Consider the following 15,852-nt stretch of genomic DNA (forward strand, 5'->3'; position numbering starts at 1 on the left):
TTCTACTTGGGAATTTGCAGAGGAGAAAAAAAATGTAATTATGGAATTATCAGAAATGAGAAAACAGCTTCGTAGTGAAGAGAGGCGTTTACAAGGGCGGTTGCTACACATGGACAGTGATGATGAAATTCATATAAGGTAAGTTTAGGATTGCATTTTTTTGTTTTGTTTTTTCTTGAGTTCTTTTATCTGTATCACTTAGCCAGTGATTCTATAATTTTAGAACATGATTCATCTTACTTTCTCCTTACTTTCCCTTTCTTAGTCTTCTACAAAATTAGGCATAGAAATTTAGTCCACAGGAGAATACTGACATTGGATAGAAAATTTCAGGATTGGACTAATCACAGAAAATACTATTTTAGAACTATTTTTTTTACAACTTAGTCAAACTTTCGTTTATATTCTTAATTTTAATCATCAAACGTTTACTAATTGGAAGCATCTTTGCAGGATTCCTACTTTCATATAATTTTCCTTCAATAATGTAACACTTTCTGGAATACTTATTTTTTAGCAAAATCACAAAAAGGTTACCAAATTATCTCTGAGCACCAGGACTTATAAATTTTCTAAAGCAGTGTTCTTCAGATTATAAGTTGTAATCTTTTAGTAAGTTCCAAAATCAGCATAGTGGGTAATTTATTACTCTCTTTTTAAGTAAACTTTGTATTTTGGAATAATTTTAAGTTACAGAAAAGTTGTAAACACAGTTCAGAGTTTCTGTATACCCTTCACTCAGCTTTTCCTGTTGTTGACATATTATATTACCAGGGTACATTTGTCACAACTAAGAAACTGATATTGAAATGTTACTGCTAACAAAATTCCATATCTTCACAAAAAAAATCTGTTTAACTAATTCACAATTATCAATCCCTATTTTGTTCTTGGCACACAACAGATATGATGTAGCTCATGCAAATATGATCTAATAACCAAATTTGTAACTTATCAGCCTATTTAACTCTTAGCCTTATGAAAATTAGACAGACATGAATGTAAGTCTCCTAGAAGCTTTTTGGTATTTATTTTAATGACTTTCCATAGACTTCCTGTCACCCTAGGTGAGTATTAGAGGTCTGTGTCAGCCTTGATGGGGTTGCTTTATGGACCTAGTAAATGCCAGAAAGGAAACTCCATGAGAGTAGGGTTGCACCTGTGAAGAATCCAGCCTCCTATCTAGGGACTTAGGTAAGATTTAATGATAAATAAATGAAGGAGTCTGACTAAATCTTATATTATGATTGTAGCTTGGTGCACTTTTTAAAAAAGAGGACCTATCTAGTGCCGAGGGAAGCAGCAATAGATATTCGGTTTTTTATTTTTTGAACTAAACTTATCATTCCCCATCCTTGTCCTTTCCTGTCCTAACCCCTCAAAGCTCTAGCAGAAAACTTCTTCCTGAGGTTCCTGCTTATGTTAATTTCCTAGGTACCACAGGAATAGAGTATCAATTGACTAATTTAAATATTAAGTTCCCTGGAAACATCGTATAAAATCAGTGTTGTGGGATTGGGGTTGTGGCTGAGAGGTAGAATGCTTGCCTTATACATATGAGGCCCTGGGTTCTATCCTCAGCTCCACATAAAAATAAATAAGTAAAATAAAGGTATTATATCTAACTAAATTTTTTTAAAAAAATCAGTGTTGGGGACTTCACACAATACCTTTTATATTGAGCAGCACATGAAAATCATTGTTCTTTGTGTAAGTTTTACTTTGGGCTGAGGTGATATTTACATGTCAGGTACTATGCTAGGTACTTTACTTGATATCTCTTAATTCTCCTGCTAATAACATGACTATACTGGATACATATATCATTTCATAGATAATAACATCAGGGTCAAACAGCCAATAAGTAGCAGAGCTGATCTTTGAATCTGTGTCTCTGCCCTTAGATACTGTAGTCTTTTTACTACATGAACATTTTATGGCAAAGCTGAAAAATTCCACTCTTCTAACTGTATCTGAACATTTTGAAAGATTATAATGAGCTTTTATATATACCCTATTTTTTTAATAATAAGTTGAAATAAGAGAGCTGTTAATTTTTCATAATATACTGTTTAAAGATGCCAGATTTCTTTTACAGTGAATTTAGTTTTTCTTCCTATGAAACATTTATCATGTTTTGTCATTTGTCTACAGGAAAAGAGAAAGGAATCCCATGGATATATTTGACATGGCTAGACATCGGGTACAGGCTCCTGTCAGAAGACAGTCACCTAAGGGCTTAGATGCCACAACTTTCCAGAATATTCATGATTTTAATGAGCTGAAAGACAGAGGTGAGTACCTGTTGCTGCTCTAAAGATACAGCAAGAGTGTTCTACCATATTCAAGGATCTTTAAAGATATTTGTACTCTGTGTTTAAGATAAATTTTTTTTATATATAATGCATATTTTAAATTATGAATAATAAACTCTAGGTACATTATAGGTCTTCAGTTTACCAGTCTGGTAGATGAAACTTCAACTTGGCTAAACATTTTCCCTTTTGGAGAGTTCATCACTGTAAAAGTCTCAGTATGGGGGGAGATTATATAGACTAGTGTGAAGAATGGAACTTGGCATTTAGTGGAGGATGGATAGGTGAAGATAAGCTTATGAGAAAGGCTGAGGAGGAGAAGACAGACCAACTGGAGGAAAAGCAAGAGAATGTGGGATCCTGAAAACAGAGAGAACAGAGCAAGTCGATCATTAAGGACAAGGGATTATGTGAGAAAAATGTCAGCAAGTGTCAGTTGAATCAGAGGCATTGGTGACTGCAAGCAGGGGGATGATGGGATTAGAAGCCAATTAACTTTGGCTTGAGGATTTAGAAGGCAGTAGAGTAGGCCTAAGACCACCCTGGGAAAGAAAGCAGAGGCAGTAGGAGCTGCAGAACTTGGTAGGAATTAGTGAGAAAAGCTATTGTAGAAAAACCTTAGGGTACAGGAAAGGGAAGAAATCATCAACAGCAGCAGCCTTGAGTAGGCAGGAGAAAATTGAGGGGATTTCAGGATCAGAGTTGATAAAATATTTGATGTACCCTTTTAGGGGGAATGGGAGGGAAACCTTAGTAGGAAAGCAGGATTGTTGAGGTATAAGAGTCTTGAAAGACTGAAAATGTGTGAAGAACCAAAATTTATGTTGTATGTGACTTTTATTCTATTTTATTTTTTTGAGCATTCAGGAGAGCAGGTTTTGGAGCAGAGAAGGCAAATTGTGGGATGTGATCATCTAACAAAATCAGATAAGCTAGAATTTAAATTTTTCTAGTTAGTGCATTATAATTATACATACATTGTGGAATTCATTGTTAAATATTTATATATGCTTTTTATTTTTAAAAGGAAGATGCACTGATTATAGCAAATATGTACAGAAAGATAGGAAGAGGGAGAAATCACTTTAGTTAAGTCATTTATATATAATCCCATTAACATTTTGGATCTAGTCTTTGAGCATAATTAAAACAAAGTAAAACTAAAAAAGAAAAAGATGTTACTTAACTTTCTCTTTTCACTTAAGTAGACATATATATCACCAATGACATATGCTATGGTTTTTTTTATTGTAAACAAATGGGATACATGTTGTTTCTCTGTTTGTACATGGAGTAAAGATACCATTTGTGTAATCATAAATTTACATAGGGCAATGTTGTTTGGTTCATTCTGTTATTTTTCCCTTCCCCCCACCCCTCGCACCCCTCTTTTCCTCTATACAGTCCTTCCTTCCTCACCCTATTCTTGTCCCCCTCCCTAACCCTAACCCTAAACCTAACCCTAACACTAACCCCTCACACCCCCTATTATGTGTCATCATCTGCTTATCAGCGAGATCATTCGCCCTTTGGTTTTTTTGAGATTGGCTTAAAACACTTAGCATGATATTCTCCAGTTTCATCCATTTGCCTGCAAATACCATAATTTTATCATTCTTTATGGTGAAGTAATATTCCATTGTGTGTATATATATATATATATATCACAGGTTCTTTATCCATTCATCAGTTGAAGGACATCTAGGTTGATTCCACAATCTGGCTATTGTGAATTGAGCAGCTATGAACATTGATGTGGCTGTATCTCTATAGTATGCTGATTTTAAGTCCTTTGGGTATAGGCTGAGGAGTGGGATAGGTGGGTCAAATGGCGGGTCCATTCCAAGCTTTCTGAGGAATCTCCATACTGCTTTCCAGAGTGGCTGCACTAATTTGCAACTCCACCAAAAATGGACGAATGGATCTTTTCCCCCACATCCTCGCCAACACCTATTGTTGCTTGTGTTCTTGATAATCGCCATTCTAATTGGGGTGAGATGGAATCTTAGGGTAGTTTTGATTTGCATTTCTCTTATTACTAGAGATATTGAACATTTTTTCATATATCTGTTGATTGCTTGTAGATCTTCTGTGAAGTGTCTGTTCATTTCCTTAGCCCATTTGTTGATTGGGTTATTGTATTCTTGGTGTAGAGTTTTTTGAGTTCTTTATAGATTCTGGAAATTAGTGCTCTATCTGAAGTATGAGTGGCAAAGATTTTCTCCCACTCTGTAGGCTCTCTCTTCACGTTACTCTTAGTTTCCTTTGTTGAGAAAAAGCTTTTTAGTTTGAATCTATTCCAGTTGTTGATTCTTGCTTTTATTTCTTGTGCTATGGGAGTCCTGTTAAGGAAGTCTAATCCTAAGCTGACATGTTGAAGATTTGGACCTACTTTTTCTTCTATAAGATGAAGGCTCTCTGGTCTGATTCTGAGGTCCTTGATCCATTTTGAGTTGAGTTTTGTGCATGGCGAGAGCTAGGGAATTAATTTCATTCTGTTGCATATGGTTTTCCAGTTCTCCCAGCACCATTTGTTGAAGAGGCTATCTTTTCTCTATTGCATATTTTTGGCCCCTTTGTCTAGTATGAGATAATTGTATTTATTTGGGTTTGTGTCCGTGTCCTCTATTCTGTAGCATTGATCTCCCTATTTTGGTACCAATACCGTGCCGTTTTTGTTACTGTTGCTTTGTAATAGAGTTGAAGATCTGGTATTGCGATACCCCCTGCTTCACTCTTTCTGCTAAGGATTGCTTTAGCTATTCTGGGTTTCTTATTCTTCCAGATGAATTTCATAATTGCTTGTTCTATTTCTGTAAGGTACGTCATTGGGATTTTAATTGGAATTGCATTGAATCTGTATAGCACTTTTGGTAGTATGGCCATTTTGACAATATTAATTCTGCCTATCCAAGAGCATGGGAGATCTTTCCATCCTCTAAGGTTTTCTTTAATTTCTTTCTTTAGTGTTCTGTAGTTCTCATTGTAGAGGTCTTTCACCTCTTTTGTGAGATTGATTCCCAAGTATTTTATTTTATTTGAGGCTATTGTGAATGGGGTATTTTTCCTAATTTCTCTTTCTGAAGATTCATTACTTATGTATAAAAATGCATTGGATTTATGAGCATTGATCTTGTTACCTGCTACTTTACTGAATGCACTTATGAGTTCTAAAAGTTTTCTGGTGGAATTTCCAGGTTCCTCTAAATATATAATCATGTCATCAGCGAACAGGGATAGTTTGAGTTCTTCTTTTCCTATTCGTATACCTTTAATTTCTTTGGTTTGTCTAATTGCTCTGGCTAGAGTTTCAAGGACGTTGTCAAATAGAAGTGGTGAAAGAGGGCATCCCTGCCTTGTTCCAGTTTTTAGGGGGAATGCTTTTAGTTTTTCACCATTTAGAATGATATTGGCCATGGGCTTAGCGTAGATGGCCTTTACAATGTAAAGGAATGTTCCCACTATCCCTATTTTTTCTAGTGTTTTGAGCATGAAGGGGTGCTGTATTTTATCGAATGTTTTTTCTGCATCTATCGAAATTATCATGTGATTCTTAACTTTAAGTCTGTTGATATGGTGAATGACATTTATTGATTTCCTGATGTTGAACCAACCTTGCATCCCTGGGATAAAATCCACTTGATCGTGGTACACTATCTTTTTAATATATTTTTGTATGCGATTTGCTAACATTTTGTTGAGAATTTTTGTGTCAGGGTTCATTAAGGATATTGGTCTGAAATTTTCTTTCCTCGATGTGTCTCTGTCTGGTTTAGGTATCAGGGTGATATTGGCTTCATAGAATGAGTTTGGGAGGGTTCTCTCCTCTTCTATTTCATGGAATACTTTGAGGAGTAGTGGAATAAGCTCTTCTTTAAAGGTTTTGTAGAACTCGGCTGAGAACCCATCTGGTCCCGGACTTTTCTTTGTTGGTAGGCTTTTGATGACTTCTTCTATTTCATTGCTTGAAATTGATTTATTTGTGTATGTCCTCCTGGTTCAGTTTAGGTAATGCATATGTCTCCAGAAACTTGGTGATGTCTTCGAGATTTTTGTTTTGTTGGAGTATAGACTTTCAAAATAGCTTCTAATTATGTTTTGTATTTCACTCGTGTCTGTAGTGATATTTCCTTGTTCATTCCGAATTTCAGTAATTTGAGTTTTCTCTCTCTTTCTCTTTGTTAGTGTGGCTAAGGGTTTATCAATTTTGTTTATTTTTTCAAAGAACCAACTCTTATTTTGTTAATTTTTTGTATTGTTTCTTTTGTTTCAATTCCATTGATTTCAGCTCTGATTTTAACTATTTCCTGTCTTCTACTACTTTTGGTATTGGTCTGCTTTTCTTTTTCTAGGGCTTTGAGCTGTAGTGTTAAGTCGTTTATTTGTTGATTTTTACTTCTTTTGTTGAATACACTCCATGAAATAAATCTTCTTCTAAGTACTGCTTTCATAGTGTCCCAGAGATTTTGATATGATGTGTCTTTGTTCTCGTTTACTTCTAAGAATTTTTTTAATTTCCCTCCTGATGTCTTCTGTTATCCATTCATCATCTAATAGCGTATTATTTAATCTCCAGGTATTGGAGAAGTTTCTGTTATTTATTCTGTCATTTATTTCTAATTTCAATCCATTATGATCTGATAGGATACAAGGTAGTATCTCTATCTTCTTGTATTTGCTAACAGTAGCTTGTGGCATATAATATGGTCTATTTTAGAGAAGGATCCATGCGCTGCTGAGAAGAAAGTGTATTCGTTCTTTGTTGGATGGTATATTCTATATAAGTCGGTTAAGTCTAAATTGTTGATTGTGTTATTGAGATCTGTGGTTTCTTTATTCAATTTTTGTCTGGACGATCTATCCATTGGTGAGAGAGGTGTGTTAAAATTGCCTAGTATTATTGTGTTGTGGTCGATTTGATTTCTGGAATTGAGAAGGATTTGTTTGATGTACATGGATGAGCCAATGTTTGGGGCATAGATATTTATAATTATTATGTCTTGCTGATTTATGGTTCCCTTAAGCAGTATGTAATGTCCTTCTTTATTCCTTCTGACTAGTTTTGGCTTGAAGTCCACATTATCTGAAATGAGAATGGATACTCCAGCTTTTTTGCTATGTCCATGTGCATGGTATGTTTTTTCCCCATCCTTTCACCTTTAGTCTATGGGTATCTTTTTCTATGAGATGAGTCTCTTGCAGGTAGCATATTGTTGGATTTTTCTTTTTAATCCAATCTGCCAGTCTATGTCTTTTGATAGTTGAGTTCAGGCCATTAACATTCACGGTTATTATTGTGATATGATTTGTATTCCCAGTCATTTGACTCTTTTTTTCACATGATTTGTTTTATTTGGCTTTTATTTGGCTATTCCTTTAGGCTAGTTCCTCCCGTTGCTGACTTGCATCGTTGTTTTTCATCTCTTCCTCATGGAATATTTTGCTGAGAATGTTCTGTAATGCCGGCTTTCTTTTCGTAAATTCTTTTAGCTTTTGTTTATCATGGAAGGATCTTATTTGGTTGTCAAATCTGAAAGTAAGTTTTGCTGGGTATAAGATTCTTGGTTGGCATCCGTTTTCTTTCAGGGCTTGGTAAATGTTGTTCCAGGCCCTTCTAGCTTTTAGCGTCTGGATTGAAAAATCTGCTGATATTCTCATTGGTTTCCTCCTGAATGTAATTTGATTCTTTTCTCTCGCAGCCTTTAAAATTCTGTCTGTATTTTGTATGTCAGGTATTTTCATAATAATGTGCCTTGGTGTGGGTCTGTTGTAATTTTGTATATTTCGAGTCCTATAAGCTTCTTGTACCTGGTTTTCCATTTCATTCTTCAGATTTGGGAAATTTTCTGATATTATTTCATTGAATAGATTGTTCATTCCTTTGGTTTGTTTCTCTAAGCCTTCCTCAATCCCAATAATTCTTAAATTTGGCCTTTTCATGATATCCCATAATTCTTGTAGATTGTGTTCATGATTTCTTACCATCTTTTCTGTTTCGTCAACTTTGTTTTCAAGATTAAGTATTTTGTCTTCAAATGTCTGAGGTTCTGTGTTCCAGGTGTTCTATCCTATTTGTTATGCTTTCTATGGAGTTTTTAACTTGGTTTATTGTTTCCTTCATTTCAAGGATTTCTTTTTCTTTTTTTTTTTTTTTTTTCAGTATCTCTAACTCTTTATTGAAATGCTCTTTTGCTTCCTGTATTTGCTCTTTTAACTGTTGATTGGTGTGATCATTTAATGCCTGCATTTGCTCTTTCATATCCTCATTTGCTTCCCTGATTGTTTTAATTATGTACATTCTGAACTCCCTTTCTTACATTTCTTCTCCTGGGCTGTCATTGGGTTTTATTGATACAGTATCTAGGTTTGTTTGGGACATTTTTTCTTCCCTTGTTTTCTCATATTGGTCAGATATCAGTGGGACTCTGTGATATTGCAGATTTCCTGTATTGGCTTATAGTGTCCCTGTAGATTTCCAGTATATCACCTCCCAGCCTTCAGTAGCCTGAAGTCTAGGAGGAACTTGATAATGCAGTGCTTCCGAGGAAAGCTGCCCCTAGCCTGCTACTGGGTCCAGAGCGGGGTCTGGTTCTGCGTGGAAATCCTCTCACTGGGTGGTCCAGCTCCTAGAAGCTGGCTATAGACAGGGCCTGCCCCTGCCTGAGGGAGCCAGGCTGCTTGGGGAAAGCCTCTCCATGTCCTGACTTGGTCCCAGAAGCCGCCTGTGGACTGGGGCCCGCCACTGGGTTCAGGTCTTGGTATTGGCTCTGTGTGGAAAAGCTCTCACTGGGCAGCCTGCTCCTAGAAGCTGGCTGTGGATCGCGCCTGCCACCGAAGGGAGCAGGGCTGCTTGGGGAAGTCTCCCGCTGTCCTGCCCTGGTCCCAGAAGCCAGCTCAGGCCAGGGCCCACCTCTGGGTTCAGGGCTTGGGGTTGGCTCTGTGTGGTAAAGCTCTCACTGGGCAGCCTGCTCCTAGAAGCTGGCTGTGGATTGCGCCTGCCACCGGAGAGAGCAGGGCTGCTTGGGGAAGACTTGCTGCCCTGCCCTGCTCTGAGAAGCTGCCCCGTCCCGGCCTCCCACCTGGGCCGAGCTTCACCCTGTGGGAAAGACTCACTCCACGGCTCTATGTTGGTCTGAGTTTCTCAATACCTCCCCTTCTTGAATCCTGAGTTCTGAAGCGATAGGAGATGCAGTCACCCTCTAGTCTGCCATCTTGGATCTCTCCTACAGTTTTTTTTAATGCTGTCTTTGACTGATTACTTACTGTCTCCTAGGCATTGTATTAAGTTGTTGGGTTTCACAGTTTAGTCTAGGGACCTGTGAGGTCAGAACTATTTTTATTATAAGCCAAGCCATTTTTTTCCTTCATTTTCATTTTCTGCTGTGCTTATGGGTTTTCTAGGAGCTTCATGACAAATGATGATGTTCATATTCTTGTGTATTTTTGTTACAAAAACTTGTTAATATTAAATATGGCAAGTGTGTATGTATGTATGTGATACCTAAATAACAATTTTGCAAGTATAAAGAGATTAGAGATCAAAAAGATATAAACCATAGAATTGGGCCATTCATTTCCCACATCCAGTTAGCCTATGACTTGGTCTTTTTATTTTTATTTTTGCAGAGAAGAAACTAAGCCTAAAAGTGGTAAAACCAGGGTCTCATCCAAATTTGTGTCTACAGCTTCATCTGTTAACTTTGTTCTTCCTCAACTATTTTTCAATTCTTAGATACTAAGTGAGTTTCCCATAGTCACTATTATATACTTTTGATAATATCTAATTATAAAACTTTTTACATATTCAGAATCATCACTTTAAATTATATCCCAACAGTGTAATTAGTGGGTCAAAGAGAATATTTTCAAGGTACTTTATATGTATGAACTATATGTATATTCTTAAGTTTAAAATTAGTATTTAACATTTTGATTTTGATCAACTGGCAATTCATGCAATTTTGACAGAGGTGAGTTTTTAGATCCTCATTTCTTCTTGAAATCACATCCTAAGATTCCCATTAATTTGCACTTTATCCTGCGTTCTGCATGATATTTGCAAGGGATAAAATAGTAATTGGCCAATAACAGTTTTTCATTTTTTCAGTATATTTTAGAGATCAGATGTGATTACAGTGTCTCATGGCTTCCTGAGTCATAGCCATGTGACTAACCACTTGGATATACCTGCATATAGTTGCCCTGCTGGTGTTCTGGGTAGCTTCTTGATGGGGGGACTAGGGCAGGTAGGGATGCAGAGTGCAGCATCACAAGCTGCTGCTTATTTTAGGAGTTTTCTTAAATGTTCATAAGACTGTGAAAGGGCATTTATTAAAGAACATTAATTTTGTGTTCTATAGTTTTATGGCTATCTTAATGTCTTTTGACTTTGGGGATGTCCCACTATTTATGTTGTTACTTATAGTAAAGTTTTATAAGGATTTTTATTAATATTGTTACTTATAGTAAAGTTTTATAAGGATTTTTATTAATATAAGGATTTTTTAAAGGAAAAAAATTAATAAACTTTATTTTCTAAAGCAGTTTTAGGTTCACAGCAATATTGAGCAGAAGGTACAGAGAGTTCTCATATACTCCTTGCCCCCATGCATGCACAGCCTCATTCTGGACAATCCTGCACTATAGTGGTACATTTAATTATGATCAATGAACTTACATTGGCACATCATTACCACCCCAAAGCTCATAGTTTACACTAGGGTTCATTCTTGATGTTGTACATTCTTTCAGTTTGGACAAATGTATAATGATATATATTCACCATTGTAGTGTCACACAAAATAGCTTCTCAACCCTAAAAGTCTTCTATGCTCTACCCCATTCATACCTGCCCAACCCCTTAATCCCTAGCAATCATTAATTCTTTTATGGTCTCCATAGTTTTGCCTTTTCTAGAATATCATATGATTGGAATCATAGTGTACTTCTACTTAGTAATATTCATTCAAATTACCTCCATATCTTTTCATAGCTTGGTTACTCATTTCTTTTTAGTACTGAATAAATATTTCATTACTTAATAATATACCATATCCATTCACTTCCTAAAGGATATCTTGGTTGCTTCCATGTTTTGACAGTTATAAGTAAAGCTGTTATAAATACCTGTGTGTAGGTTTTTGTGTCTGTAAAAATCTCATTTGAAAACAAGATTTCGCTTATTTATGGTAATGTATTTTCTGTGCCAGATTCAGAAACACGAGTTGATCTGAAATTTATGTACCCGGATTCTCCAAGAGATGGTCATACCTTAGAGATACAGCAGCAAGCCCTGCTAAGAGAGCAGCAGAGGCGATTGAATAGAATAAAAATGCAAGAAGTTGCTGAAGGTAAGGAATAGTCATTGCAATTACAGAGAGTGTTGATAGATGGGTTTCTTGTCAGCTCTATGTCTGTTATATTGATTTCAGTTTCAGGCAGCTCCCCTCCCCACATAGCTCCATGCTCATGTGGTGTTTTTGACACATTGTACCAGAGTTTTCTCTAATTGGCTTGATAAGGGTACTGTATTCATGCATGAGAGGGCCCAGCCATTCACTATAGCCAGGAAGATCTAGTACTTTGATCATTCCAGGTGACATCTGTACCAGAAACTGGGACCAAAGGAAGGAATGCTGAACCAATACATTAGTGCCCTATTGAGCATATGTCTACTGTGTATGGGAAGTATGTTTGGATATGGCATAAAGTCTGTAAACCATTAGATTGGGTTATGTTTTTGTATAATCATCCAATCAACAGAGTGTCTACTAGGAGCACAGATACTGACCTATATTCAGGGGATTTGGTGTTGAATGAAATAGGCCACTGCTCTCAAGGAGCTTATACTTTGTTGGAGTGTGATGAATATTGCAAAAGAGAAATCTGGGGTCCCCTGGGAGTAACTGGGGATAGGCATGGGGGTGAGTGGTCACCTGAAGGCAGAGTGGAACTAGTTTCAGAGAACATCAGTGGGTGCTTTTGATACCCAGATCTACTGCATGGCCCTCACACCTGTGTCTCATCCATTTTGTTAGCTTTCATGCCACTAAAGGTGGTCAAAAAATGAGTTATAAAAACATGGCAATCAGATAACAAGTGTAGGAGGAATAGTCCTACCAGTTACTTTTCCTTGGCAGGCTAGTCTGACTTGCACAATCTGAAGAAGTTTTTTGACCTCATGAGACAGCATCACAAGAATAAGTGATATAACACATTGGGCCCAGATCATAGGTGAAAAGTTTGATAAACATTTGTACAGGGAACTGCTTCCCTTCATCTGGTTCAGAATTTTTAGTAAAGGCCTCATGTATCTCCCTGTGACAGCAGAATGACCCAATCGTACATCATCTGGAGAGGGAATTCATCAAGCAGCCTTCAATCTTTATATCCATTGTGGTATTATTTTTCTTTACAACCCTCAAATGATGATCTGATCCTGTGGGACCTTGACAACTTAAGACTGATTAGGCCAAAAGTAGTTCCAGTGGATACAGGTGCATTTCGGGACGGAGTGTATCCATCCCCATAGGAACACCCTCTGACTTCAGCAGACACTATGATAATGTAATTCATAAGAATATGGTCTAACTATTAACAGTCACAAAGATGTCTGTAAAATATTTTGAGATGGAATGTAAGCTAATTATTGGCAGCCTCTTTTTTCCCAGAGGCAGTATCTAAAAGGACAAAATGTTTTAGAGAAACACATAGATGTCTGGTCAGATTGTAGAGGCTTGGGATACTTGATCCAACATTTTGGGCCCTAGAATAGGTACCTAGAATAAACTTACTTCAATTCCCTTTTCAATTTTCACTCAACATTCTGTGGGCTATAGAAATATGACAAAGATGGTGGGGAATACTGCATTAATCAGTTTTTTTCACCTGAAGCATCAGTTTTAATTTCACAATGACTGTTACATTCACTAATGTGAATGGGAGAATTTTATCCAAATATAGCAGATGCTGGGTTTTATTTATTAATAAACAAGTAATATTTTAAAAATATTTTTAACTGTGGTAGGTGAAAATTTCCAGTACTTAGTCATAAAAGATATTCCTAAATTTATTTTTATGTATTAAAAATTTTCAGGGGCTGAGGAGATAGCTCAGTCAGTAGAGTGCTTGCCTTGTAAGCACAAGGCCCTGAGTTCGATCCCCAGCACCCAAAAAAAAAAAAAATTTCTAAACTCTTAATCTTGTTTTTATTCTCCATTGACTATAGCTGACTTAAGCTCCATCCCAAGTGCCAAAGTTCGAGAGCACAGAATGGTAAGTAGCCAGTTCTAACTTCTTGAGTTAGATGTTTGGGTGTAAAAATTTTTAGGAATATGATAAGTATTCCAAATTTTGAATTCTTCAGGAATATTGAATTAAGAAAGAATTTAAATTATGTCTCATAAATACAGTGGGTAGCTAGAGTAGTGTTAGTATAATATGTAGAGAAAACATTGTAATGACTAAGAATAAGAGTTAAATGCTAGACTGTGTGAGTTAATCTCTTTTTAGTCATGTGGTTTGGCAGATTATTTAATCTCTGCCTCAGTTTCCTTATCTGTAAAGTGAAGATAATATTTATATCTGGGGTGGCTATAAATATTAAATTAATATTTACAAGACACAGACTAGCTGGACATAAGTTCTATACAAATGTTTATTAAATAAAGATGTAGCATAGGGTTGTGAGAATTAAGTGAGGATAAGCCCTTAGAATAGGGAGGGCCTGGCCTATATTGGGTGCAGAGTTAGCATTTTCTGTCATCAATATTAACATTAATTAGGGTCTATAATGTAAGTAGTGGTGAGGCCTATAAAGAAAATAAGCAAGGTAAGAAGTGACATTAATGTTACCGCTTTAAGAAATGTCCTTAAGTGACATTTGTGTAAGACTGAATAAAGGGGAAGTGGGGGGTGAACTGTTTTTATTTAACAAATATTTGTGGAAACTGTTTCACATGCCGGGGTACAGCAGTCAATATGAAAAACAAATCCCTGCCTTCTGGAGGCTTGTGTTCTGGAAGGAGGCAATAAATAGATTTATAAGTTAAATTATGGTGCTGAAGGAAAATGATAAGCAGGGAAAAGAGACTAAGGAGTACTGGGGTGGGAGGACTTAATAGTTTGAAATACAGTTTGAAACATCTCATTGAGGAGTTAATGTTCGATTGAGGATGCCAGGGAGGTGACCATTGGTTTTATATCTGGCGGAAGAATATTCCTGGCAGAGGCCTGACAGGGGTTATCTATGCATGTAAGGAGCAGGAAGGGGGCTGGGAGGTAGGAGGGATTCAAGCAAGGTTGAGTGGGGGCAAATGGGACACAGGTGAGCAGTGGTTTGTCCTTCAGGCCTGTGCAGGTGATAAGAAGCTTCCAAAGTCTTGGCATGCAAGACTTTCATGTTTTCTACTTATCACTGACTGCTACATGTTGAGAATAGGCTGAGTGTGATAGATTATTGCAATAATCTATGTAAGAGATAAACTGGCTTAGACTGGGGCAGGGTTAGTAGAAGTGGTCTCAATTTGGATTTACTCTAATAGGAGACCCGATAGGATTTTTGGCATACTGAAGTGGGAGTATGAGAAAAGTTAAAGATGGACTTGGTTTTTTGCTGGGAGTTGCTATTTATAAAAGTGAAGAAGTAGGAAAAACAATTTTGGGGGTTGAGAAGATTGGGAATTTAATTTTGGCCCAATAAATTTGAGCTGCTTAGTAGATAACCTTGGGAGTCGATAAATAGACAGATTAGAGTTCAGGGGAAAGATGAAGGATGGAAATACACAAATTTAATCTTTAGTAGCACTGTTAGGAAATTGGTAATATCTTCCCCATTTTCAGCTAGGCTCTTACTTTCCCAGGGCTACCAGTTAGAATTAGTGCTGAATTTTGAACTGATAATGATGCTGCTAATAGCTGCCATTTATTATTGCTCTAAATTTCACAAGGTATGCTTATCCCTAAAATTACGTAAGAAGAGACTGGTATTTAAAGGCTTACTATCTTACCGATAGTCACACAGCTAATACGTCCAGATTTGAACCGAAGCCAGGCTCCAGAGCTTCTGCTTGTCCCCATACCACATAACCTGAAATATTTTGACACTTATTGGGGAAGACTCTGCAGTTTCTTCACATGTGGTGGTTGTATTTCTCAGTGAAAAGATAATGACAATTAACATCTGGGGTTTTGGTTGAAATCCTGGATTAATAACAGCAGTGTTTGCTGAGGAGAAGGTCAACATAAGCCAACAAGTTTATCATGGCTTTACAACAGCTAATAAATCTTGGACTCCTGATCTTCCTTGGAACTGGATTATATGAAAAATTATTTAGGATGAAACTGGGGATGATTGTCATGGTAGAGATAAGGCTTAGGTGAACTTTGATCACTCTTCATTTATGTGAAGGACCGTGATACAAAAGAGTGTGCTGGGCAATATGTGTGAAGTGCTCAGAATGGCTGATTCAGACCCTTTGATTCAGCTGCTATGATTATCATCTTCCTACAAAGTAGAAGTAGAACCCTTGGGTAGTAA

General features: G+C 36.8%; 1 protein-coding gene across 1 annotated transcript in view; it reads left to right on the forward strand.

Annotated features, from left to right (window-relative positions):
- Positions 1-15,852, forward strand: part of CSPP1 (centrosome and spindle pole associated protein 1) — a 145,123-nt gene that overhangs the window by 115,343 nt on the left and 13,928 nt on the right. Inside the window, 4 exon segments of the mRNA XM_079101798.1 lie at positions 21-138; positions 2,155-2,294; positions 11,525-11,665; positions 13,543-13,589. Of these exon segments, the coding sequence (XP_078957924.1) occupies positions 21-138; positions 2,155-2,294; positions 11,525-11,665; positions 13,543-13,589 (446 nt within the window).

Source organism: Sciurus vulgaris, assembly GCF_902686455.1.
Source record: "Sciurus vulgaris genome assembly, chromosome: 1".
Classification (NCBI taxonomy): Eukaryota; Metazoa; Chordata; class Mammalia; order Rodentia; family Sciuridae; genus Sciurus; species Sciurus vulgaris.